Here is a 24,920-nt window from a genome sequence, read left to right on the forward strand (position 1 = left end):
GGACCATGATGTTTACAAAAATGGTCAGTGACAGTGTTGTGTGATGCCACACAGCTTCATTTGCCTGAAAACAGTTACAAGTGCTGACACGGGACACTTCTATAATAAATGTTACCTAAATACAGTATTTTCTAACATAAAAGTATGATGTAAATGTCAATCAACATGTCTTTAACTGCTTTTCTTAATAGCATCTGAATAAATTATTATAGAAACAATATCACATCATAACTGGGACAACAGTTGACAAACTTGTACCACTGATGTAGAAGATTAATTTATGAGGGGCATTCAAGTCAAACCAAGACGTTTGATTGTACAGAACAAGACAACACAGTTTTAAGAGTAAAAACGACTTTTATTTATCTATAATTCACTAATGCTTGGATACCATCAAAGTAGAAAGTTTTCTGCTGGATGGTCACTGGAATGACTGCAGTGGGCTCCGAGCTACCTCGGCGGTGATTGTCATTCACAGACATATGGCCTTCTTTAAAACATTTGCACCACTGAAATGTTTTACTGTGGCTAAGTTTCTCATTACCGTACTGTGCTTAAAACTTTCTGTAAACATCAATAAGTCACAGTTTAACTTGTACGCCCCCAGTATTTCTAAATGTTCATATAACTGCTAGCCTGTAAAATAAAATCAAGGTATTTTAATGTAGGTTTTGTACTAAGCGTTTTAGTTTAAGCATTTTGCAGTATTTTCTCATATTTCTTACATTTAAAAAAAAAAACTACACAGAGAAAATTGTATATATATATATCGTTCTTTAATAACCCATTTCATTTGAATATCCTTGGAATTGTGTGATGATCAGTATTCAGTGTGCTTTAAAAGCCCATGCAGCTTTGTGATCCTTCAGACAGGTAGGAACTATCAGCCTGACTGTTTACAGAAAAGTAGCTTCTGTCTTCAGTTCTGTTAAAGAAATGTTGCTGATGTTGCTGCTTTCAAAGTAGGAATGAAAAATGGCCCCGTCCCTGTCCCACCGAGTACGAAATCACTCCGATACAAATTCTCATACAAAATCATGTTTTTTTTTTTCATAAGATAGACCCACTGAGTTTGAAAGTATTCGCTGAACCTTTTTCATGGTGGCATTTGTTAGATTTTAAAGATAGAGAAAAAAAAAAACAATAAAAAAGGACAGAGATGATGTCAGTCGTCTTAATATGTATGACATCACGTCTAAATAAATAAAAAGTTCAAACAACATAAACAATTGAAAATATGTAAGAATTGACTGTAAGCAATAATACATAAATACATTTACAATACCTACAGCTTTACAAATTTTACACAGGTTAAAAAATTGAAACTGTTAAGTCATTAAGACCCAGGATTAAACAAAATCAAAACTGGGTTTTAAAACATGTTGATGGAATGATACAACGAGACGTGAAAGACACTGAACATACTTACAATTACAAACCAATGTGTAGCTTTTAGTATGTGACATTATATTACAGATAGATATGATTTTTAGAGGACAAGTGCATAGCAAAATAGAAGCAAATTTTATCCAGGTATGGGTGTAAATTCCTGACCGAGTGGTATAAAAAAACACTGAACAGAAACATTTAAGGCAAATTTGTTCATTTGAAATTGGCATAGTCTGAGTAAATGTCGACAAAGTCCTGTACCACTCTGTAGCAGAAGTCGTATTGTTCCTGCAAAGAAAGAGAGAATATTAATGAACATTATATACTGTCATGTTTCATAAATGGCATATCAGCAATGTCTGTCTAATGTGGAAGTTAAAGGTGAGGGAGTCAGGTAAAAAACATTAAATAATAATAATAATAATAATAATAATAATAATAATAATGTGTTGCTGATCTTATAAATAACCACAAAATCTCTTTACAATTATATTTTATTTCACATTTTATGTATTATTTATACAGTTCTGTGGTTTAAATATGATCTTAAATATATATTTAACTACATGTTTTTGGTGTGTGTTTGTAATATCACTGACATATTTATTTTAATTTTGTTAATTTTATCAATAAATAAAAAAATCTACACAAGACGGAGTGCTGTACTGTACTGATCAGGCCTAATAGGTTAAATAATTCAGGTTTAAGTGTTAAATAGAAAGCTAGTGCGCTAGGGTGTACTGTCACACACACACCAAGTGCTAGCTTGGAGCTAGCTAGCATTGTAGCGGTAAATAAAAGAACCCTGATAGTTTAGACGCCATTCGAAGCGACTTAGAAGCAAAGATGTTTTCTTGCTGAAAGTTGTTCTATAACTGGTTTTGAAAGTGATATCCAGTGCTACAGTGTTAGTGTAGTATAATATGTTTTTTATTTTGATTTACTGTTACTGACCCCAGATGCTTTATCAGTTACTGTTAAAAATGTGAAAAAAAACAGTCATAGTACTAGGATTTACAGGCCCAGCTTTAAAAATTTCTCCTAAAGTGTGATTCTTTGTAAATCTGGCCTTTAAAACTTTAGTACTCACCACAGTCTGCACCATGTGTGGCCGCTGCATTCGCAAACTCTTCACAGTCTGAAAGACATCCAGCAGGCCCTCTGCCTTCACACGCTCCAGAATATTGCTGAGGGCAATAAACGTACCGGTCCGACCCGCACCAGCGCTACACACACAAACACACAAACATAAATTGACAATGAAGGCATGTGGACATAAAAACACATCAAACTTTCCTTAAACCTTCCTACATTATTCAAAAATCTGCTGAAACTTTTTAAACATCTGATTTGACTTGATGTGTCCCCTCTACCCCAAATTCCTACTCAAAAACTCAGAAAAATCAACTCAACCACTTGACATTAAATCAAACTGGCTACTCACTGCACAGTAAACAAGGTAACATTTCTTTTACTTTTATATAGTGTACAGTACGTCATGCTGAAATAGTACAGATTACTGTTTTAGGAGGTATATATATATATATATATATATATATATATATATACAGTATATATATATATACTGTATTTAACTTAGCAAGCTTTGCTGGCTAGCTTGTGACTAACAGAAATATGAACATGGAAGCGTAAACCATATTGTTTTTGAAAATGGTGATTTATAATCACATTATTTGACAAAGACGAGGTTAAAACTGTTAATCAATGCAAAAAGCAACACTGCAAGACCAAATGATTGAAGCTTAAAATTTGGCAAGTTCAATGTTATCAGTAAGCAGGTAATTTAAATAAATTGAATAAACAGCCCAGAAATTCGGAAGTTTCTTCTGAAGGCCCAAAAGTTTTTATGGGGAGAAGACAGGGCTGGGAAACAAAACATCACAGTTATAACTCAATTAGATTATATTTTAACAGTAAAAGAATCATTATAGTAATTGTAGTAATTGAACTATTATAGGATCCAAACCTATCTATCATTTCTTAAAACAAGATTACAACAAACCAGATAAGAATATTTCTAATACTTACTATAATTGCAAGCAAAAAGTGTCTTGTTCTCATGGCAGATAATTTTGCAAGATTTTAGCAACTTATTGTGATCTGCTAATACAACAGGACAGTTTTCGCATAAGTACCATTTGACTAGAAATGAGCTTAATGATCTTATATTTGGTTTGTTGTAATCTTATTTTCAAAAATTATATATATGTTTAACTAGATTCAAGAATATTTCAATTACCAAGATATGATTTCTTTTTATTTTGGCAGTGTTGCTAGTACTTTAGACAATTTACTGTTTGGAAGTTTGTGAATCAACTTTGAATCAAAAACTGACCCATCAAATCAGTGTAACTATACTGTAAATGATCGATTAAATTGCATAATCGATTTAATCACACAGCTCTAGAACACAGTACTAGGTTAAGTAACCAGTGAGGGAAGTATGTGTGTGCGTTTGTGTGTGAGTGTGTTACCTGCAGTGTACAACAATGGGGTGGTTGCCTGATTGCTGTTGCTGTTTCTGCACCGCGGCGATGATGTCGATCATTCCCTTCCCCTCCGCCGGAATTCCAATCTCCGGCCAGCCGTGAAAGTGGAAGTGACGGACCAATCGTGTTTCCTTCTCCTGTACAGCACAAAACAACTCGCATTAGAACTGAGATGATCTGCATACGGTAATGTTATTGCCTACAGTATGTAGCACTGGGCTTTGTATAATGCATAGATTTGCAATTAATTAACTGTATTCATATACAATTTTCACATTTCTTTAAAAACAATTAAACACACAGGCACAAATTGTAAACATACCTGTAGAGACACACACACACACATACTGTATGCACACACTCACCGGGTCATATGTGAGTACCAGGTCTCTGAGACTAAATGTGTCATCACACTGAGTATCAGCTTTGATTTCCACTGTGTAGTCTCCATATTTCACTGAGTCTTCTGTGGGCCAGTACTGATAACACTTATCCTGCAAAACACACACACACACACACACACACTTTACTATTAAATATTTTATTTTTAGAAAAGAATATATTTTCATTTAAGAAATAAAAAAAACCTTGTTCCAACCTTATGGGGACAAATTAAAGGTCCCCAAAAAGCAAAATTAAAAACTAGAACTGCTAACTTTATTATAAAAGATGCAATAATTGCCAAGGTGTTTAATTTTTTGGTTGTGTGTGTGTGTGTGTGTGTGTGTGTGTGTGTGTGTGTGTGTGTGTGTGTACCTGTTCTCTCTCTTGGAGTTCTGTCAGCATGACTATGGAATGGCATTTCCATTCCCATACCATCCTCCAGAAATCGTCCACTGTATGAGATAAAGGACCTTGCGTGGCTATGAAGTAATCTTTTTGCCTGTAGCCCTGTTACAGAAAAAGGCAAAAAAGCACTCAGTACACATGAATATAATGTTAAGTATAAAAGCTTGTTTCTGGCAAATATCAGAAAAATATAATGGAGATTTACTGTACAATTCAAAGTGTATTTTTTTATGTAAAGTCTTACTTTTTAGTATCAATTTAGTTTTATGCATTTGTCCCTTTTTATCTTACAATTGTAAATTTGTGCAACTTTGTGCCTTCATGGATTAGGCTTTCCGGTACCCCTGACCGAGACCTGCCAACACCACAAGTGACCTACTGTATCCTGTTCAGTCTAAGACATTCTCTCAGAGAGACCAGTTCTTGCTGAAAACAATACTCTAAGAAGTTTACAAAATGTATTCACTCACTACTGCACATGCATTTTTTAGTCATGGTTTGTGAGATATTTAGAAAAAAAAATTGCGAGATAAAAAGTTGCAATAGAGAAATATTCTTTAAAAGTTGTAAGATGTTAAAACTGTGGGAGGAAAACTTGCCATTGCAGGAAACAAGCCAGTGTCGCATGAAAATGCCTCTCAGTACAGTAGAATAAAGATTCAATTAAAGATTAAAAAAAAAAAGTCACTGATAAAATTTTAACTTGCATTTGCAAGATAAACGTGTTAAATGTATTTTTCCTATATGCTGGAATTTTTTTAAGTAAACCTGTTAGGTTGAAAAAAAGAAAATCAAGTTTTCTAGGTTTACAAAGAAAATTGTTAATTTGCATTAATGTGATATTGTATCACACTTACTTCTGATAACAAAAATTGAAAAAAATTGAAAGTTATAGTTATAAATAGAAAAAAAAAATGGCCATCAAGATGTCTAGCCTAAAAAATTAAATGACATTTATATTTCTGGCAGAAGTATGTCCCATTTATTCACTAAATCCTTCATTAATTGCCTTATTGGTTAAATACTTTTACATCAACATTAAACCACTACAAAACACAACGACCTGCAGAAAAAAAAATCATGCATTAAGCCCCAATAAAAGAAAAACTCACATCAATAAAAGATGCATTAATGTAGTCTGTGAATTCCTGCCCTCTCCTCATTGATAGGATTACTCTGTTGAAATCATCTGCAGTAAGAAAACATGAAATATTTACCATTAATCCTTTAATAAAGTGTGAAGAAGTGCTATACGCAATACAATCATTAGTCACACTGTTACATTTACATTTAGTCATTTGGCAGACGCTCTTATCCAGAGCGACTTACATTTTTATCTCATTACACATCTGAGCAGTTGAGGGTTAAGGGCCTTGCTCAAGGGCCCAACAGTGGCAACTTGGTGGTTGTGGGGTTTGAACCTGGGATCTTCCGAACCGTAGTCCAATGCCTTAACCACTGAGCTACCCCTGGCCCATACAAACATTAGCAAACACTCTTTTAGTAACTGTATTACTAACACAGTTCCAGTCAACACCAACACTGCTCTTGTTTTTAGCAACACTTTTTGGTTGTTGTCATCACTGATTTCATTATTATCAATATTTTTAGTTATTAGTAGCACTGGTCTAGTCATTAGCTATACTGTATTAGTATTACCAACACTTGCTGTAGCAACACAGATTTTTTGGACCTGTTCAACAAAGCCTGGTGAGAAGATCATCAAAGTAAGATACAGGGAGAACTTAATAAGTTATTGCATATTGCACTTATAAGTTACTGCATAATTATGGCATTGACCAGTTAATGGCACACAGTACCTGACACCTCTTACAATGGACTTCATTGGTATACTACTGAAGGGAAAGACTGGATGCATTCTAACAGAGTTTTTTTTTTTTTTTTTTTTGCTTTGTCTATAGAGTAAGAATTTGATAAATACACAATTTTTTCATTTTGTCCCTGTTCCCACTGAATTTTTTTTATATTTTTAGGATGCCACCATCCAGCTTTATGGACTTTGTTGCAGTGGGACGACACAGAAATATGAACCATATTGTTGTCCATATTGTTTTTGAAAATGGTGATTTATAATTTCAACATTATTTTACAAAGATGATGTAAAAAATGTTAATCGGTGCAAAAAGCAACATTGCAAGACCAAATGTTAACACTGGTCTGGTTATCAGCAACATTGATTTAGTTATAAGCAACATATAGTTACTAGCAAAAGTGTTTTGATTATTAGCAACATTGTGTTTAGTTACTAGCAAGATTGTTTTGATTATTAGCAACATTTTAGTTATTAGCAACATTGTTTTAGTTACTAGCAACAATGTTTAAGTCATTAGCAACACTTTTGTAATGTTGATCCAGGTATAAGCAACACTTAGCAACACTGTTTCAGTTATTAGCAAAACTGTTTCAGTTATTAGCAACAGTTTTTTAATTAAAAGCAACACTGTCCCACTTGTTAGCACTGTTACAATTTTAACTATTAGAAACATTGTTCTTGATTGTCTTTACTTATTTATTTAATAGCATACATGTTATTTTTCCACTTAATAATACTAATAGGCTGTGTAAAAGTATGTGTAAATTTTCAGACTTTATTTTAATTTGACTTAGCAGAAGGTTCTCTCTGCTGGTGAATATTAGTGTGGCAGGAAGTACTTTAATGGGTGAGGAACGGAAGTGTGATTTCAGACTCCTTCCCTGGAAACAAAAAACACATGTTGCTCTTGGATACCTGCAAGCATTAGGTATTTATGGAGCGGAGTTTGTGCCATGGTGATTATTAGTTTAGCAGTACAAGCAGACTGTTTTCTAGTAAATGTAAATATGCAGAATTATGATTGTGTTGAGATATACTGTAGGCTTGAAAAAAGTAGGAGAGTTAAAATTTACTTTATTTCTGAGGAATAAAAGTCATCAAAAAGCTTACAGGAACTTACAGCTAGGAGTATGAGGGAAAATAGGGGACTGTATGTATTTATGTAGGAATTTAACAGCATATCAGCTGTAATAGTATCTGTGCCAATACAAGTGCATTTGTTTATCTGAAATTACACTTCTTTAAGTCAAAAAAATTTCATGACAGGATATTTAATGGTTGACTCTTTACATGAGTTCTTAGTGGTTTTTGCTTCACACAAAGCTTCAATTACTTTGTGTAAATTGGCTGCAGGTTCATGAAACTGAACCTTAATGTCCAATACCACATGAGACCATACTGTGACCACAGATTGTTCTCTGTGCGTCTTTACAACTGCCTCTTAGTATCTTGTTACTTTCACTACAGAATATCAGCATATTCCAAATTTTAAATCATATACTTTGGCAGACTTTTCTGACCATTTATAACTAAAATCCTTACATGGAATAATCTGGAGCACTCGGTTCTTCTTCATATTCGCCGGTAGATTACCCGTTCTCATGTTTTCCTTCATAATCCGCATGTTGGTCAACTTCTGCAAAAAGGAGAAGCAATGCATTCATCTGTGAAACTGATAAATGTGGACACTTCACAAAACGCGCTCATGGACTATTTTCATACGCAGTCTTTTATGTTCAATTCTGTTTTTGTCATTGTGTCATTGTGCCATCGGGTTTCGGCTCTAGGTTTCAGTTCCTCCACCCTTACAGAGGTATTGTACTCACCCTAAACTCTTCCTCGAGTCCCAGGCGGTCTTGTGGTGCACTGGTGTTGTGTAGTTTGTCCAGATGTCCTTCTAAAGAGGACACGTCCAGTTCAGTGTCCCCATACAAATAGTACTCCAGCAGAGCCTGGTAGATGAATGAGTACTGCATCTGTGCATACACACACCCACACACACACCACATGTTTGAGGAACTAGAAGGGGAAAAACCCCATAAGAAGGATGCCAGTATAATTAGAATTGCCACAGGGTATTTTCCAAAGCACCATCTTTCATATTGTATTGCATTACAATAAATATAAAGGAATATAGATAACAGATAGTCAGTGATTTTTTTTTTTTTTTTAAGAAAGTGACTAATATTCATATAGGATTTTAATATGATTAGCCGGTTGTCACATAACTTGGTGTTGTTTTATTTATTAATTTATTTAACATTATCACAAATTATACAACAGATTAAATTAGGGCTTCAAGATGCAGCCAATGTGTAACATCAGTATCAGGTGCACAACAGGAATTAAGTAAATGGTAAATTGGTTTTGTCTTCTATTAAAGATGTATGATATGTTAGAATCAAAAACTCTTCCCCAGAAAAAAGCCGGAAGCTATTTAAGGGAATCATTAAAAGCCATACTGCCACAACATTCATGGTCATGATCAGTGCATTTAAACTTCTGCCTGCAACTGTAGGTAGTAGACAGCTTTGTACACTAATAAAAGATGCCACACTCACATCTGTCTGTACAAGTTGTGACCGCTGGTCTCGGATTCGGGACACAAACCCAAATACGTCAATCTTTTGTTCCTCATGCATCATGTCAATCATTGCGTCGATCACGATAAAGGTACCTGTCCTTCCGACCCCAGCACTGAGAGAAACCACAGACAAAAACACACACACACACACACAAATAGGTGCACACGTGAAAAAACAACACAAATATTCATGGGCTTTAATGATTTCAAATTAATAGATGCACAAAATCCCACTTCCTGTCTCGTGCAGTGTTGTTAAGAATTCCCCTTCTTACCACACTATCACAGCGCTGCTCTCCTCTGCCATCTTCGTTTGATTCCTATTCTTTGGTCTAACGGATTATTGGTTTGTTTCCTAATGTGTTCACCACTTCTATGTTAATCCCTTGTTTAATTTGTCCTTAGACAAATTATTTGATATTCAATGTCTCATGGCAAAGTATGGATAGTATATGAATGTGCATGTCTATGTACGCCTTAGTTTCCTTTGTTCCCTTCTGTGGAAGCTTCTGTGTTTTCACACAGCTTGAGCTCTTGTTTAAGATTACGAGATATTCTTATGTGTGGCTGCCAGTTCCCTGTTCTACCTGGGTGTTATCCTAAAACTCAATACTTTACATGAAATGTATTTCATAATCTCCTTTAGATCAAGTTATTTGCCACAATAAAATAATTAAATATTTTATTCTACAGTTTGTGATTTAAGTGTATTTCAAAGTGAATTACAGGTTAATTGCAGGTATATTGAAAAGGTCAAGTTTTATTAAAATATTATTAATACAGTGGAACCTCGGATTGCGAGTAACGCAGTTTGCGAGTCCGCAAGACGAGTATACCAGTATTGTGTAGTTTCCCCTTGTGTCACTTGGGCAGTTCTGTCCCCTTGGGGCATGACTCCACAAGCCCTCTGGGGTGTGTCCATGGGTGCTGTGGGTTACAGAGTGGGACCTCCATGGATTGGACTTATTTGCCCAGGGCATCCCATGGGTGCTCAATCAGGGGCTCTTTGATTGCTCGACCATGTGCATAGTGGGCTGTGGTGCACTAAGTGTTCTGGTGCCTTTCTATCATTGCCAGAATTGACTGTTATGGCTGATCATTCTACACTTGTTTAGGGTGGTTAGTGGTTCATGTGTGTTTTCCTCATAAATATGGACAAACATGAAAACAATCAAAACTAGCATAAATACCAAAGAGATACACATACAGTTCCGCAAGACAAGCAAAACATTTTTTTTTTATTAAATATACACACTTGATAACCAAGCAAGTCTTGATATATGAGTACCAAATATCACCCAGTATCATGTGGCACGCATCCGCTTTTTGTTTTGACGCTGAGAGTAACATGAACACAACTGAGCCACTGGTTTTTCGCTAAAGCAGCTTTTATTTTGTGTTTGTATATGTGTGCTCGTGCGGAGGTGAGTGTGTGTGTGCTTGTGCGGAGGTGTGTGTGGGTGTGCTATTTTGTCACCATTATGAAGACGGCCTTTACTATATTAAAATGTAAAAAGCATGCAATAGTAAACAAATCTGTTGGTTAAGTTATTAATCTCTGTGTGTGTGTGTGTGTGTGTGTGTGTGTGTGTGTGTGTGTGTGGGTTGGCATGTGTGAAGAAGTGGGAGTGGTTCTGTGGTCTCACACACCAAAGGTCAATGTGTGTGTGAAATACACACCCTTACACTGAAACATGACACACAACAGATGAAAGGGTGCCTGATCAAACTTTCTGACACTGACCTACATATTTTTGAGTCCCCGTGCCCCACCCCCCGCTGCCCTAAACTACTCAACACCATGAATAGCCCTGAGTTTGCCTTATTCAAATTATATGGTAATTGCTTTGAATAATGCATCATTGTCTGCTTAAATAAATTATACATGCATGACGGATACCTCCCAAATGACACAGGGGGGGTCCACAAGGTCTTCTGAATAATGGTTATGCAAAAACTGGCCTTTTTCCAAGAGTCTAACATCAACTAACTACTTTTATATTGAGTGTTATAATAATAATAATAATAATAATAATAATAATAATATATTTATGTAATGTCTAAATTAACACAAACCCCTTACAGTACCAGGTAATTTAGTTATTGTACATAATATTTGTAGTAAGCTATATTGTAGTTACAGAATAATTCATAGTATTAATAAAATTATATTCTCAACAATAAACTAAATATTATTTCAGAATTAAACACTTCCAGGATATTTTATTCTAGTAAACTCTAACATTAAATATACCATAAATTAAAAACATCAACGATTGCTTAAGGAGCATAGTTCAAGATACCTGTAGTGTTATTTTAAAGACTTATTTCTTCACACACTAAAACCATATACGTAGAGATGGAAGTTCTTCCTGCTACATCAGTTTTTCTATTTCTGTGGGTTTGCAAGAACAGGTATCAGCTTGGTGGTTTGCTTTTAACAGTCTCTGCATGTGCTGCGCTGATAATTACTTTACCTTCTACTATGGCATACTCATCCTTATAAGAGTTAGAGGCTAACTCTAATATCTAAACGTTTTAAGTTAAAGACTAGGACATAAGGGTTATACCTCAATGTGTGGGTTGCATACCTGCAGTGCACCACGATGGGTCCTGCATACGAGGGGTTCACCTGCTTGACTTTCTTGAGGAACTTGAGCATGCCAATGGGCGAGAAGGGCACCCCGAAGTCTGGCCAGCTGGTGAAGTGTAGCTGCGTGACCAGACGCGGGGTTTTAGAGCCGTCGCTAGCTTGCTGAGGGGGGGAGAGAGAGAACAATAATTAAATCCTCTAAAGCAGCAGAATGACCTACACTTCGCTTCTAAGAAGACTTTGCGACCTTCTCTCTAATTAGATTCAAATCCTCAGTAATTTGTAATGTTTAATAGTATAACAAGTATCAGGAGAAAGCACTGAGCATGGTTCACCAAATTAAGCTCTGTTAAATCACAGTGCTGTTGAATTCTTAAATCTCAGTGGTCAGAAAGCTTGGAGTCTTTTTCTATAACAGCAGCTCTGATTATTATTATTATTATTTTGATTAGTATTGGCTGTAAATGTTTTTTTTCAATTATCTTATCATTTCAATTTTAACAACTTACATTCGGGCTTTACACATAAATTAATTTAAAAAAATTAATATGCTGATGCTTTTAAGGGCACCCGTTATGCACAATTTCTGACTTTTTAGTCATGTTTAGACACTCAGATGGGTCTCCAAGGTGTCATGCAAAAACAAAAATGTGGGAAGAAAAATTTTCCCTGTCTTTTGTCCTTTTGACCAGGGTTTAAACTAGCCAATATGATTTTTTTCCCTTTATTGTGATGTCATATAAGAAGCGCCCCTCCAGACATTAAGGGGTTTGAGGTATGGAGAAACGCATAATCTTAAGAGGTATTTCAGCTGGAGCATTAACACACGCACAAACACTTTGTGGGAGCTCTGAGACTTGTTAAGGACATAGTAAAATACGGCACCTTTAAGAATTAACGAAAACAGTCTAGTTTCCGGCAAATCTCGACCAATATTTGCTATTCTTAAGACTACAACACAGGAGATTTTATGTTTTGTGGTTTTTCAGTCACATAATAAACTGTGTATGTGTGTGTGTATGAGGGAGGTGGTGGTGGGGGGGGCGATGGGTGTGTGTGTTTCCTTAAACTGTAAAAAGATGCTGCTAAGTGATAAGTAGAGTAAGTTATTTTTTAGACCTTCCATAGCCTTAAAAGTAAGTATACTGTAAATAGATAATCTAACTGACATTGGGATGCCCTGTTATAAGAAAATTATTAACTTTTAATTCCATGTAACACATCACCATGTATTTTTCTCATATTAAAATACGCCCTGTGTTACTCATAATATCTCTCTTCCCCTACATTTAATATTTTTTACAACATAATATCATAAAATAATGATAGGGCTACAACAAATTTATTATTATTTTAACAGAAGACTATAATACTCCACCGCTTAAAAATCACAAACGTGAGACTTACATATTGCACGCAGAATTTGCGTATGGTGTAGTCGACGAGCACGGTGATGTCCTCCACAGCAACTCGCACATTCCCATACATCCAGCACCCCTTGTCAGGCCAGTACTGGTAACATTTGTCCTAGTTTAAAGAACAAATAAAGACATTTGTGTGCAAGCTAAAACAAACTTGTACACAAAACTGCAGATGTGTTTTTCATTAATGTGGGTCCATGAACAGCCAAAAGGGAGCCAGGGGTTTTAAAGTGACTTCTGAGCCTCAGTGTTATTGAACAAACTTAATCAGTGCTGCCCGTCAGTGAGAATTAGTCAGCCTGAGCTTGATGAATAATGCACACATAATGACGCCGAGCTGAATAATTATGATAACGCCCGGGAGGATTTTATTAGCCATTAGTTAATTATCGATTCAGCACCCAGACCAAAGCTGATTTAACTCTTCTATCCATTTCTGCTTTATTGATTAGTGTGAGCTAGAGGAAGGGTGTCCAAAGACATGTGAAAGAGAGAGAGAGAGAGAGAGAGAGAGAGAGACTTTTAGAGAGAATGCTAAACAATTAAAACATGCCATAAATATCACCATATTTACTGTAAATAACAGCAGGTTAACTCAGATCAATATTTTGAATAGTGCCAACTGGCATTGTTGTACAGTCGTACAAGGTTGTCTCATATCAGCATTTGTTGCAGAACACCTTTTTCTTTTTCATTAAAGATAGTTCTTATGGATTCAGAAATGCAACCTTTCTTTTTAATATGTACTAATACAGAAGAATAACATTCACATCAAAAGGGTGCCTAAACTTTTGTTGTATTGAACAACTATCTCTATTGAAGTGGCGGTTGTTCAGATGACTTCCAGGCAGGTTAAAGTGCTGTAAATGATCTGTGCAGGACCTGTATATGATATGAATTACCTCTTTCCTCTCTTTCAGGTTGGTCAGCATGACAATTGTAGCTGATTTCTGCTCCCATATCATTCTCCAGAAATCAGCAACAGTCTCATGTTTTGGTCCTGATACACACACATACACACACAAACATGCATACACAAAAACATTAACACACAGATTCAGTTTTGTTTCTCATCTGCAGAAAGATCTCAGAGATGGAGCCTGGCAATTCCATTAACAACAGTCCATTTCAAAAGTGTAATCTGATTGGACGAGAGTTATTCCATAACTGGAGATATAGAACATAACAGCACTGGGACAATTAACTTTATGTATTACTCTGTATCACAGGTGTTCTGATAAAGTCATTACAGTGCATGATACTGGAAAGAGGGGGAGACCGGCTGCCTGCCAAAACCCACATTCAAAACCAATCATGTAATAACATCACATCATCTTAAACAACAACTATCTCTATAGTAATCGCTTCACGTTGTTCTAAAATGCCTCTCAAATGAGTGTTGTTCTGTTTACGGCTAACATGTGGCTAGCACAAGGCTCACAAATCCTTCTTTAACCCCTGATCAAGGGCACTACTTGGGGTCTGCAACGAGGGATTGTGCACCCTACAGTACATAGTACACAAGCTTCCTATTTAATGCTATTTAGGATTCAACTCGAGAACTCTGGAAGTTAGCCGATACTCTAAAACGGAATAAGTGGAAATATAAAGTAAATCTTGAAAAACATGTAAAGTAGTATGTAAACTAGTAAAAAAGTATGTAACTACTGTACTTATACCCCTGTCACACTAAATTTCAGTCGCCAGCTCCACCAGTTGCGGAGACTTATTTCCGCCAGTCGCAGAAGGCTATGTGTTGGCAGAGAGAAACAACTGGTTGAATAAAGAATAAAATTGTTGAAAATAAATGTTGTTTCAGGTCGTGCCTACAGCTGCACCACAGCCGGGGCGATATTCAGTACAGCGGTACCCCCTCTCATGTGATATCTATTACAGCCAGATGCTTTACATAAACTTTTTTTTAAATATATAATTATTTTTAAAATGTGTATCTTTATTTCTTAATATTCTAATATGCTGCATTTTTGTTCTATTTACCTCAAAAGAGAGAAAAAAAACTGAACTTGGCAAGGGAATGACTATTTATAGATGCTACCACTGATAACAGGAACTAACTTGTTACACAGATAGATGTTTCACAACATCAAATGCATTTGTACAGTAAATGTATGAACAACATAATGTGTTGTTCTGTACTAAATAAAGACTGTTAGCACTGACAACTTCTAGGTGATAACGTGCAAGTCGTTGATTATTTTCCTATTACCCCATGCCCTGTTATGTTTTCTTTCTTACTGTACATACAATATGCTCACCTTGTGCTGCGATGAATTTGTTTTTATCTTTGTAACCCTGTAAGACACAAAGCAGGCTCCATTTAAAGACATAACCAAGTGTGAAACTTAACGCTGGTTTTAATGTGTGAAATTTTACAAACAAGTGTTACAATCAGTATAGAAATGTATGGGGTTTTTTTTATACAAAGTAAAGCAGTATTTATACTTACGTCTATATACGAAGCGTTTACGTAATCTGAGTGTGGAATGCCGTCTGTCTGTGTCAGCACCACTCTGGAATGATCATCTGATTAGCAAAAACAAAGACGTTTAGTGTTGATGAACCGAGATAATGTTAAGCTTATTCATGCAATAGAATGGTATGTGTTTTTCTGCCGTGTTCGAGAAAAAAAAAAAAAAAGTAAGTGAGTGACTCTTCTCAGTTTTTACTATTTGAAATGAACCATAAAATGGTTTATACATAAATTCCTAAATGTATTACCTATTAAAAGGTGTTCCCTTCCAACAAACGGGTAAAGACAGTAAGTTAAACAATAATTCTTAAATCTTTGGTATCTGAAGTTGGCTTCTTCAGTATTTCACTGTAGCTGTACCATGACTAATGGTGCTAACTAGCAAAGGAACCCTAAAGGCTGCTAGATTTGCATGGAAACTGAAAATCATTACTCACACCTCATACAATGTGGATTTTATTCTTATCTCAGTTTTATTAGTGTGGTTTCTGACACTTTAAGCCACAAAGTTGTAAAACTGAAGATGAGCGTGTTCATCCACAGCTAAAGCATTCACGGCATAGATACTACCCGAGATTAAACGATCTCTGACATGATTTGGACAATAATATATATATTTTTTTTTAATGTAGAAAGATTATTTAAAATATAGACTTATTCTGCTAAATAAAGTCGCACTATATATAGTAGTTTGGTTGGTTGGTTGAAATCCTACTGCTCTAAACCCACCTAAGGGCCGTTCATGGACTCGGATTAGTAATTAAGCGTGCATATAGGAGTAAACCTTTTATTAGCACCTACTATAAATGTGAAGATGGCTAACAGAAGTGTAAAAGAGAAAGAGAAGTAAGAGAACGTGTTCGCTATGTGTGCTATGCAGACACTAGGCATGTTGATGTGCTTTATAACAGGAAATGCACAGAAAACAGAAAACCACAAGGTACTGAGGCTCTACTAGGCTCGAGATCTTTGCAGCTGACTATCTGAAGAGAAAGAGTATGACAGAAAAGACACAAAAAAAACTCACATGGGAGAATATTGGGATATCTGTTCTTCTCTTTGTTATCATCTTTGTTTGCTTCTTCGTACGTGCCCTGTGGGTTTCCGCCTGGCAACGACTACAATGGCACAGGATAAACATCATGAACATAATATTTTCATGCAAATGCTCAAGATTATGTGTTTCCCAACTCAACTCAGAAGAAGTGATTTTATCCTGATGCATTATATCATTTTTATGGGTTTTTTTTTTTGTTGTTGTTGTTGTTGTTTTTTTTTTTACACAGTCTCAAAAAGTCTTTAAACTCTTGCACCACTAATTCTCAGCACACTTACAGATAATATTCTGAGACTCAAACTGCTAAAATAACAGCTCAGAGTCTCTTCCTGTAATGTCTTACAAGGTCAAGTGATTTCAGTTCACTGTACCATGTAGTATATTTAAGCACTTTATGTTCTTAGGTTTAAGTATTTGAACTTCCTTCTTCAATTCACAAACACGAACAGTTTTAAACAAATTCACATAGGGTCATTACAAGACAGTTTACGCGTTTTCTAATTATTTCGGTATAGATTTGGGTATATGTTCCTTTTAATGATGTGTGTTATAATAATATCAGTGTTTTTCTGTATTTATTAATGTTCATCAAGAGTGTCAACCATCATCCATTCCATCCATTCATTGTCTATGTCGCTATTGCTAAATTGGGGTTGCAGGGGGCCTGGAGCGTAATCCAAGAAACTCAGGGTACACCAGAGTATATGAAAACCTAACACATTCAGAGCAGAGGCGAGATTCGTATCCGCAGTGCTGGAAATGCAGGCAAAAGTGATAACCACTAAGCCGCCATGACACTCAACACATGCCAATCATTTTTGCACATATATTTTCGAAAGAAAATATATAAAATAACAAATGATGTAAAAGACTAATTATGTTGATTGTTCCGGATTATTCTACAGTATGTAATGCTTATTTTACTCAATAGTTCTTCAGGGCACTCTAAACACACTTTGCTCAACATGCACAGTTACTTCCTGTTTGGTGCCGACAGCTTAAGTATCCATTGAGACTGCAGCACATAAACATCCTTTCCATGAGACTTGGAATTCATTCATGGAGTACGTGATGGCTGAATCACCAGCCAATGATTTAATTAGGACTGTGGAATGACTCTTAGAATGACCACCCAATGACTCTTGAATCATCTGCCTTAAATTGCAAATTGGGTAATTCTTAAATGAATCACCACTGAATGAGTGAACCAATGTCAAACACTTCCCAGCCATCAAAATTACATTTAAACAGGATGGGAAACGAATGCTCGTGAGATTCCGGTTATGCTACTAGGTTAATTCATTATCAAGTATAAATATTCAGTATACTAGTAGTCAGATGAGATAATTAACACTGCTTTCAAGATTAGCCTTTCTATTGACTCTCTTGCTACCGGTGAAGAAGGGGCCCGGATATAAAAACCTGGCACTGAGGTCATTTTTTTTTATTTTAGAAATAGAAAATGATTTCCTGAGCAGCGACTTTCAGTTCTTCATGCTATTTACACTGTGATCTTCCGTACTCAGCATAAAATAAAAAAGAGAACTCACATTGTATTGTTCTCGGAAGAGTTTCCCATCGTCGGCCGACCGAATGCGGTACTCTTCCTCCAGGTTATCTACAGGAATGGGGAAATATTTTTTGGATGCGGAGGGCGATCTCTGCAACAGAACCACCGTCTGTGCCTCTGCAACAAAACGAGAGAAAAAAATTGAAACCTAGTAATTAAAAGAAGGTGACTGATTTTTTAAATTCATCATTCTTTAACTAATTCACTCGTTTATTCATTCTTTCATTCTTCTTCTGGAAGAACTTCCGGTCAGGGATTTGGTTGATCTGTAGCCTATCCTGAGATCAATCAGTCCATCACAGGGTCTCTCTCTCTCTCTCTCTCAATAGCATGAGCTCAGGATCGAATCCAGCAATCTGGAGCTTTGACACACAAACATTATCTGCTGCACCACTTTTTGTTTATTTAAGTACCCACTGATCAACCATAACATCAACACATTGATCAACAACCATACACCAACATGCCTGTGACAGGATCATGGGCGACCATACACGTTAGGTTCAAAGGCCAATGCTGGCCATGACATAAAGGCAGCATAACACCCAATACACCACAGCCCAGCATTCATACCCATCGGTGATACTCATCATGGCTTTGGTAGCGTGTTACTACCTCATGTACCACACACACACGCATACCAATCATACCTTTAACTCATTCACACATTACTTTTACAGCAATGTGTGCTACAGTAGGTCATCTGTGGAACTGTCCCCACGAGCTACAGCAGCCTTCGCTTTTATCACTCTGACCTAGTCGTCAGAATTTGGCCTGAATGAGGTGAAGGACACACACGCTCAGTTTAAATAGCATGAATTTTTCATTATTAGCTAAGATTATACAAAAAAACACTAAGACACTAAGAGTGTAAATAGACCTGTTTCATACTGTGACAAAAAGGCTGCATCTTAAAGCTGTACATTTTGTAACTTGTAACGCAGTGTACACACTACATACAGAAATAAGTACATGACACATAATCCAGTTTAACTGGAAGGAAAGAGCGCTTGGTTCCTTTAGCAGTTTTACTTTAAATATAGCAACAGTGCATATGCAAAAAAAATAATGCAAATGTTTGGGGAGTTGCCTGTAATCTGGAGAGAGGTTTGTGCAATATTTGTTGAGATTAATTTTAAATTGCTTAAACCTGATACTAAGAATAACAAATGTACAAGAGTCATGACCGTGAGTCACTGTGGCACTCGCACATGCGATTGAAAGAATTACATTTTCAGACGGACTGAAATCGGTCACTTAGTTAAAATACTCTGTTGGTCATTAATAAGGTTACCATTGCGTAATTGAATAGAATCGATGTCATAACGTTGCTGAAACATTTTAGTGCTTATTTAGACATAAGTATTACACAAGGTGACCAGTCCAATAACAGACATAGACTTGGAGACGATTTTTAAACATGCTTCCAAGATATGCGACCTGCTTGATATGAGAGGAATTATTCAGTTTCCTCCGAGAGTATTCCTGATAGCTCCTGTTTCAGAATTCAAGGAAAATGTGCACAGTTAGGGGGGAAATAAATTCTATATATTGCTCAGTCCAAGTAATTGTGTCTCATCAAAATAAGTCATGTCTCAAATCATCAAAACTGAGTGAAGGAGATATTCTCATTGAGAATTCCTAATTATTTTAGTATATTATATGCCAGATTTTTGAAAAATGGGACCAGATATATATTAGCACAAATGAAATTCAGCACAGTTGCACAACAAGTGGAAAAATATGCAGTTTAATGTCATGTGGTAAAGGGTTAGATTTGTAAAGGTGGTGTTTGGTTCTTTTATTTCTAAAAGAAAAAAAATCAGCTTTACATTACAGTGGAAAAAAATTATATATACAAAAATAATGTAATCTAATATTCTTTTAAGATTTTATAAACCCTTCGAAAAGTGAGGTTATTCATAGACTATAGCCTGCTTGCACCATAGAGCTTGAGCAATCTTAGCCAGTCATTTTCCATAAAACATACGTCATAAAAGTTCATTGTAGAACTAGAATAAAATACATATCTGGCAACTGTGAAAAGGGTATGTTTCTCAGCTAAACCATCCAAACACTTATTTCCCGATAAAGCTTTAACCAAGTCCATTAAGGCAGAATTTTTTCTCAGTACCCCGAAGCCTTGGTTAAGCAGTCCGCTTTACATCTGAAACACTGGCCGCCCAGGAACACCTTTAATGGCCCGAACATCTGGAAATAGCTTGAAGTGAGGTCAGGACTGTAAGGGGGATGTGTCAATAACTCCCAGTCGAGTTTCTTTAATTTATAAGTAATGTTCGTGAATGATTGTGTGTACAGGTCCCACAGACAGATGTGTCTCTCTGGGAAATTGACAACAAGTTAACCATCGATTTTCAAGGATCAGGCGTTGCACCCACTGATCGCTCACGGAAACGACTGCAGAACAAGAAATGAGCTCGGCCATGATCGGCATTCACAGATAAATATGGTACGGCCTTTTTTAAAAGGTTTGCACCATTGAAATGCTTTATTGCGGTTAAGAGTCTCATTATCATACTGTGTTTGAAGTCTTCTGTAAATGTCAATCGTTTTTAAGCCTTCGCTCACAAGTTTGCAAGTTTGACTTGAACACCGCTCTTACTGTACATATTTTACATGTTTGGCATTCCTCATGGTATGCTAGTCCCGCTATATCTCTTTAAATATTTAACATTTTACTGTATGTCAGGTGCGTGTTTATTATCCTTAACCGATCAGCAGTGTCGATGTTTCATCACAACCTGGCTATGAATGTTAATTGAATGTTAAAATTCATGTTTCAATGGTATTGTTTTTCAACCTGGCACTAACACTACTCTACCTTACACACTCCACCTGTAACGCTGCAACACACACTTTTAGTGTCACTGAGTCAGGGGTGGTGTATACAGAAAGTCATGGAAGTATTCAAACGAAATACTTGAATACAGTTGTGTAAATCTGTCAAGTATTTCTATATCAATATAATTCGATCCCTGGTGAAAGAGAAAGATAGATAACTGTATGTGTAACTGTTTTTTAAGCTTTTAATGTTTCACTACTATTTTCAGACTGTATACTATATACAGACTGTATAATGCCAGTATTCATACTTTAGGTTCTTTACTGCATAATAATGCTAAAGCTGAGAGCAAAACGTAAAGATGTACAAGCAGTCCAGTGATTCTTACTGAATAATATGCCTTTTACAGGTTGAATGTTTATATGGATGGAATAAATAAAAGAATCAGTCAAGGATGAAGGATCTGACAATTTTTCAAGTTGTCTGTCAACGTTTGACGCAATATTGTAGAGTGCTTCACATTCAAAAGAGTACGTAGGATCTCTAATTACGAGACAAAGAATTCCCAGGCAAGAGCAGAAATAAGACATCACAATGCAGAGACAAAATGAATCAGATAAGAAAGTAATGTTTTTTTCATTTTCTCTTCAATTTCTCAGATTTCCACTCATTAAAACTAACATTTTTCATCAATCCCTTGTTCTGTACAGCATTAGTATCATCTATTTATAGTTTTCCTAAAAGCCACGTCCACATCCTGGACAAATACGATTCAGAAATCTTTAACAAACCCCAGGATCTAAATGAATTCATTCTTAGTCAGAGCTTCTGGTACATCAGAGTCTGACACAAATGCTAGTTCCGGTTCTCAGTGCAAATAAACACTGAACTACTGAGAAACCACATGTCGCCATCACATTCTAATCTTCACGCGCTTACATAGAAATGAGACGGCAGTGCTGATGACACCTGCTAGTCTTTTAGAAAAATAGTGGCAAGTTAAGAGAGAAGTAGAAATGACAGCTCACGGTACCTTGTTCTTCCAGAATGCCATTTGGTATCTTCTTGTCGACTACAGTGATGTCGGCTTTTTGGCGGTTTTTGAACCTAGGGACATAACAGAAATAATCAGGAAACCCTAAAAAAAAATTCTGACGTATAAGTGTAATCATAGAAAGTCACAAAATATGCTGAAACTAATATTTTTCTTTTCTTACCATCGCAAACTAAGGCTGTTCTTTCTCATCAGAGGTTAAGTTTTGTGGCTTACGCTCAAGAAAACACGTTAACAAACCAGAAGTCATACGAATGTAAGCTTAGTATGTCCCTGAGTATGTGTGTGTGTGAGTGTGTCTGTGTTCCTATTTGTTACTTTCAGTTCCTGCCTTCATGAAGTGGGTGGAGTGTCTGGAAATGACGAAACATTTAATGGCCAAGTGTGTGAGTGTGTGTGTGTGTGTGTGTGTGTGTGTGTGTGTGCGTGTGCATGCGGTTAAGTGTGTGTGTGGTACCTGAGGCAGTAGCATGCTACCAAAGCCACGATGAGCACTACCAGTGAGAGCACAAGCAGTGTGGTCAGGATAAGAGGGTTAAACCCATGGTTAATATCTAAAGGAAGAAGGAGAGGCAGTCAAACACACTGCAAACAAAGAAACAGGAAGTTGAGCCTCCATTGAGCTGCACAAGCTAGAATGGAAGTTCTGGGTGAGCTGATCCTGCCCTCAGCTGAAAGCTAACACTCATTATGCCTGATGTAATAAACTGTGCTGTTTTGGCAGCGCTGGTAAATCCCAGTCGTTTAGCACACAGCAGGGTGTTACATTAAATTCGCCGCATGGTATTTTAAAGCAGCCTGGGTATCAACAATCTCTCTAACATTCTAATTCATTTCATTTCAAGCCACGGCAGACTCAGCATAAGTACATTGAGCGCTTTTATTTATTGTTTACAAGGCTCAATTTTTTTAATATAAAATCCCATTGGGGGTAATCATTTCCATGCTTTCTATTAGGACTTGGGGAATTAAAAATCTAATTGAAGAATCTGGGTTAGTATTGAAAAGGGGTTATGGAGTCATAAATGTTAAGAGCCAATCAAATAACATGTGTTTACTTATTTGCATATAATGATTAGCATGCTTTTATCTATTTCTTGAAATGAGTTAACAATGGCCACACTGGATTTTACTCACCATGGAGAAGAATACAATTTTTAATAAAGCTACAGGTATTTGTTTAACTTTGAAGGAAACATAATTAACGTAACATCCACTAGAAACATGCATTTTATTTTGCATTATAAATAAATGCATTTTTACAAATGTGTGCACATTAACTCATAATTTATAATTTTGCCTTTGACAAAAAGAAAATATTTCACACTTCTGATGTCTAATCATTATTTATTTATTTATTTATTTATTTATTTTCACTTAGTCAGATAGCTAGTTAGTTAGTTAGTTAGCCTGGAAACCTTTATTTACCTTTGGTGCTTCGGGTTAAAGTTCTTTGGCCTTTTGCCAGTTCCCATGTTCACGACTTTTGATAAAAAGCTGGTATGGTTTCAAAACCTTGGCTTTCCATTGCTACATGATAAAATGATAAGGTCAAACTGGACAAACCCTTCATGACGTCACCCATATGTTTTCTGAAGTGCGGTTTTGAAGCTCAATTTTATGAGGTGACGTCATGGAGATATCCGAAGCTCAACTGTACAAGTTCCTGCCAAGATGGTGATGACCAGAACTCACGCAGCTGGGCATTAAACCCTCCATGACATCACCCAAAAATTTTTTTGAAGAGTGGTTTTGAAGCATGTGAGCTCGCTATGACCATCGCCATCTCGGCACGAGCTGACTCATCCTAAACCCACTGTTAATCCATGAAAGGGCAGATGAGCAGAACTAATAAAGCCTCGCTGTGGGTTGGAACACATCAGCTACTACTTGCTAGTTAGCTTAGCATTGGAGAAGATAAAATGCTATGGTGGCTAACGTCAATTTATATGCTAAATTTACTTTACATATGCTTGAACTTCATCATCCACACCACAAACACTGTCCAATGCAATGCCTGCATTTTGTGTGGAAAGTTACATTTCAACAATTCCAGTTAGTTAAAGTGATGCTTAGCAAACAGCTAGCGGTTTGATGCCAGCAATGCAGCTATCACTTTAATGCTAATATATGCTAATATTATGCATCATTTTATAGCTTAATGTGATTTTAACTAATAAATTACATAGAAATTCAGTTGTAACGTGAAACCTAGCTAAAACGTTTATTTTTGTTGTAAATTTGCGCATTATAACATGGGGGCTACGGGATTTACGCACTGTTGGAGTCAGAGGTCACTCCTTTTACACAACCAGAGGTTGCAGATATAAAGCAAAACATGACTTATAAATAGTTCTGCAGTGTGGTGTGTGGGTATACGAATCCCTACAGTGAAACCTGGCATAACTGATGCAGTGCAGTGGGTGGTATTTTATTTACATGAAATGCTCTGACTTAAAGACACATATCCCGCTGTCCTTAATTTGTGGGGTGATACTGATTATACTGATTCAAAATGCACAACATATCATAATTATTAACAAAAATGACCCAAAAAAATGGTGCTTAAAACCCACATGGCACAGGGTCCCTGCAGCAGCCTATGTTTGACTCTATGTTTCACAGATATTCATAAGAATCATACTGCAAGCCTAGGTTCATACAAAGATTCAAAGAACTTTATTACGATTTCACAATCGTACTGTACAACTATCCACGGTTCTTTACAATTAGTGCATTTGTAGCGATCAACTGCAAAAATCGTGAAAGTGGGTAAAGGGCTTAATTCTGCCATCTATTAGTTTTCTTTATGGTACCGTGACATG

The 24,920-nt window shown here is 36.2% G+C and overlaps 1 protein-coding gene across 3 annotated transcripts in view; it reads right to left on the bottom strand.

Moving 5' to 3' along the window:
* Positions 1–337: 337 nt before the first annotated feature.
* Positions 338–24,920, bottom strand: part of ptprea (protein tyrosine phosphatase receptor type Ea) — an 83,214-nt gene continuing 58,631 nt past the window's right edge. For 2 of the 3 annotated variants that reach the window (XM_053511151.1, XM_053511152.1), the window contains 18 exons: positions 22,553–22,649; positions 22,075–22,148; positions 18,219–18,355; positions 16,639–16,729; positions 15,588–15,664; positions 15,397–15,433; positions 14,023–14,120; positions 13,107–13,226; positions 11,698–11,861; positions 9,084–9,219; positions 8,349–8,498; positions 8,065–8,158; positions 5,801–5,877; positions 4,656–4,790; positions 4,265–4,393; positions 3,885–4,036; positions 2,480–2,615; positions 338–1,677 (listed from right to left, as the gene is read on the bottom strand). In XM_053511151.1, the coding sequence (XP_053367126.1) occupies positions 1,603–1,677; positions 2,480–2,615; positions 3,885–4,036; positions 4,265–4,393; positions 4,656–4,790; positions 5,801–5,877; positions 8,065–8,158; positions 8,349–8,498; positions 9,084–9,219; positions 11,698–11,861; positions 13,107–13,226; positions 14,023–14,120; positions 15,397–15,433; positions 15,588–15,664; positions 16,639–16,729; positions 18,219–18,355; positions 22,075–22,148; positions 22,553–22,649 (1,979 nt within the window). In that variant the 3' untranslated portion in view covers positions 338–1,602. Of the gene's footprint in view, positions 1,678–2,479; positions 2,616–3,884; positions 4,037–4,264; positions 4,394–4,655; positions 4,791–5,800; positions 5,878–8,064; positions 8,159–8,348; positions 8,499–9,083; positions 9,220–11,697; positions 11,862–13,106; positions 13,227–14,022; positions 14,121–15,396; positions 15,434–15,587; positions 15,665–16,638; positions 16,730–18,218; positions 18,356–22,074; positions 22,149–22,258; positions 22,415–22,552; positions 22,650–24,920 lie in introns of those variants that run through there. The other variant, XM_053511153.1, reaches the window with a different exon arrangement.

This window comes from Clarias gariepinus, chromosome 14 (assembly GCF_024256425.1).
Source record: "Clarias gariepinus isolate MV-2021 ecotype Netherlands chromosome 14, CGAR_prim_01v2, whole genome shotgun sequence".
Taxonomy (NCBI): Eukaryota; Metazoa; Chordata; class Actinopteri; order Siluriformes; family Clariidae; genus Clarias; species Clarias gariepinus.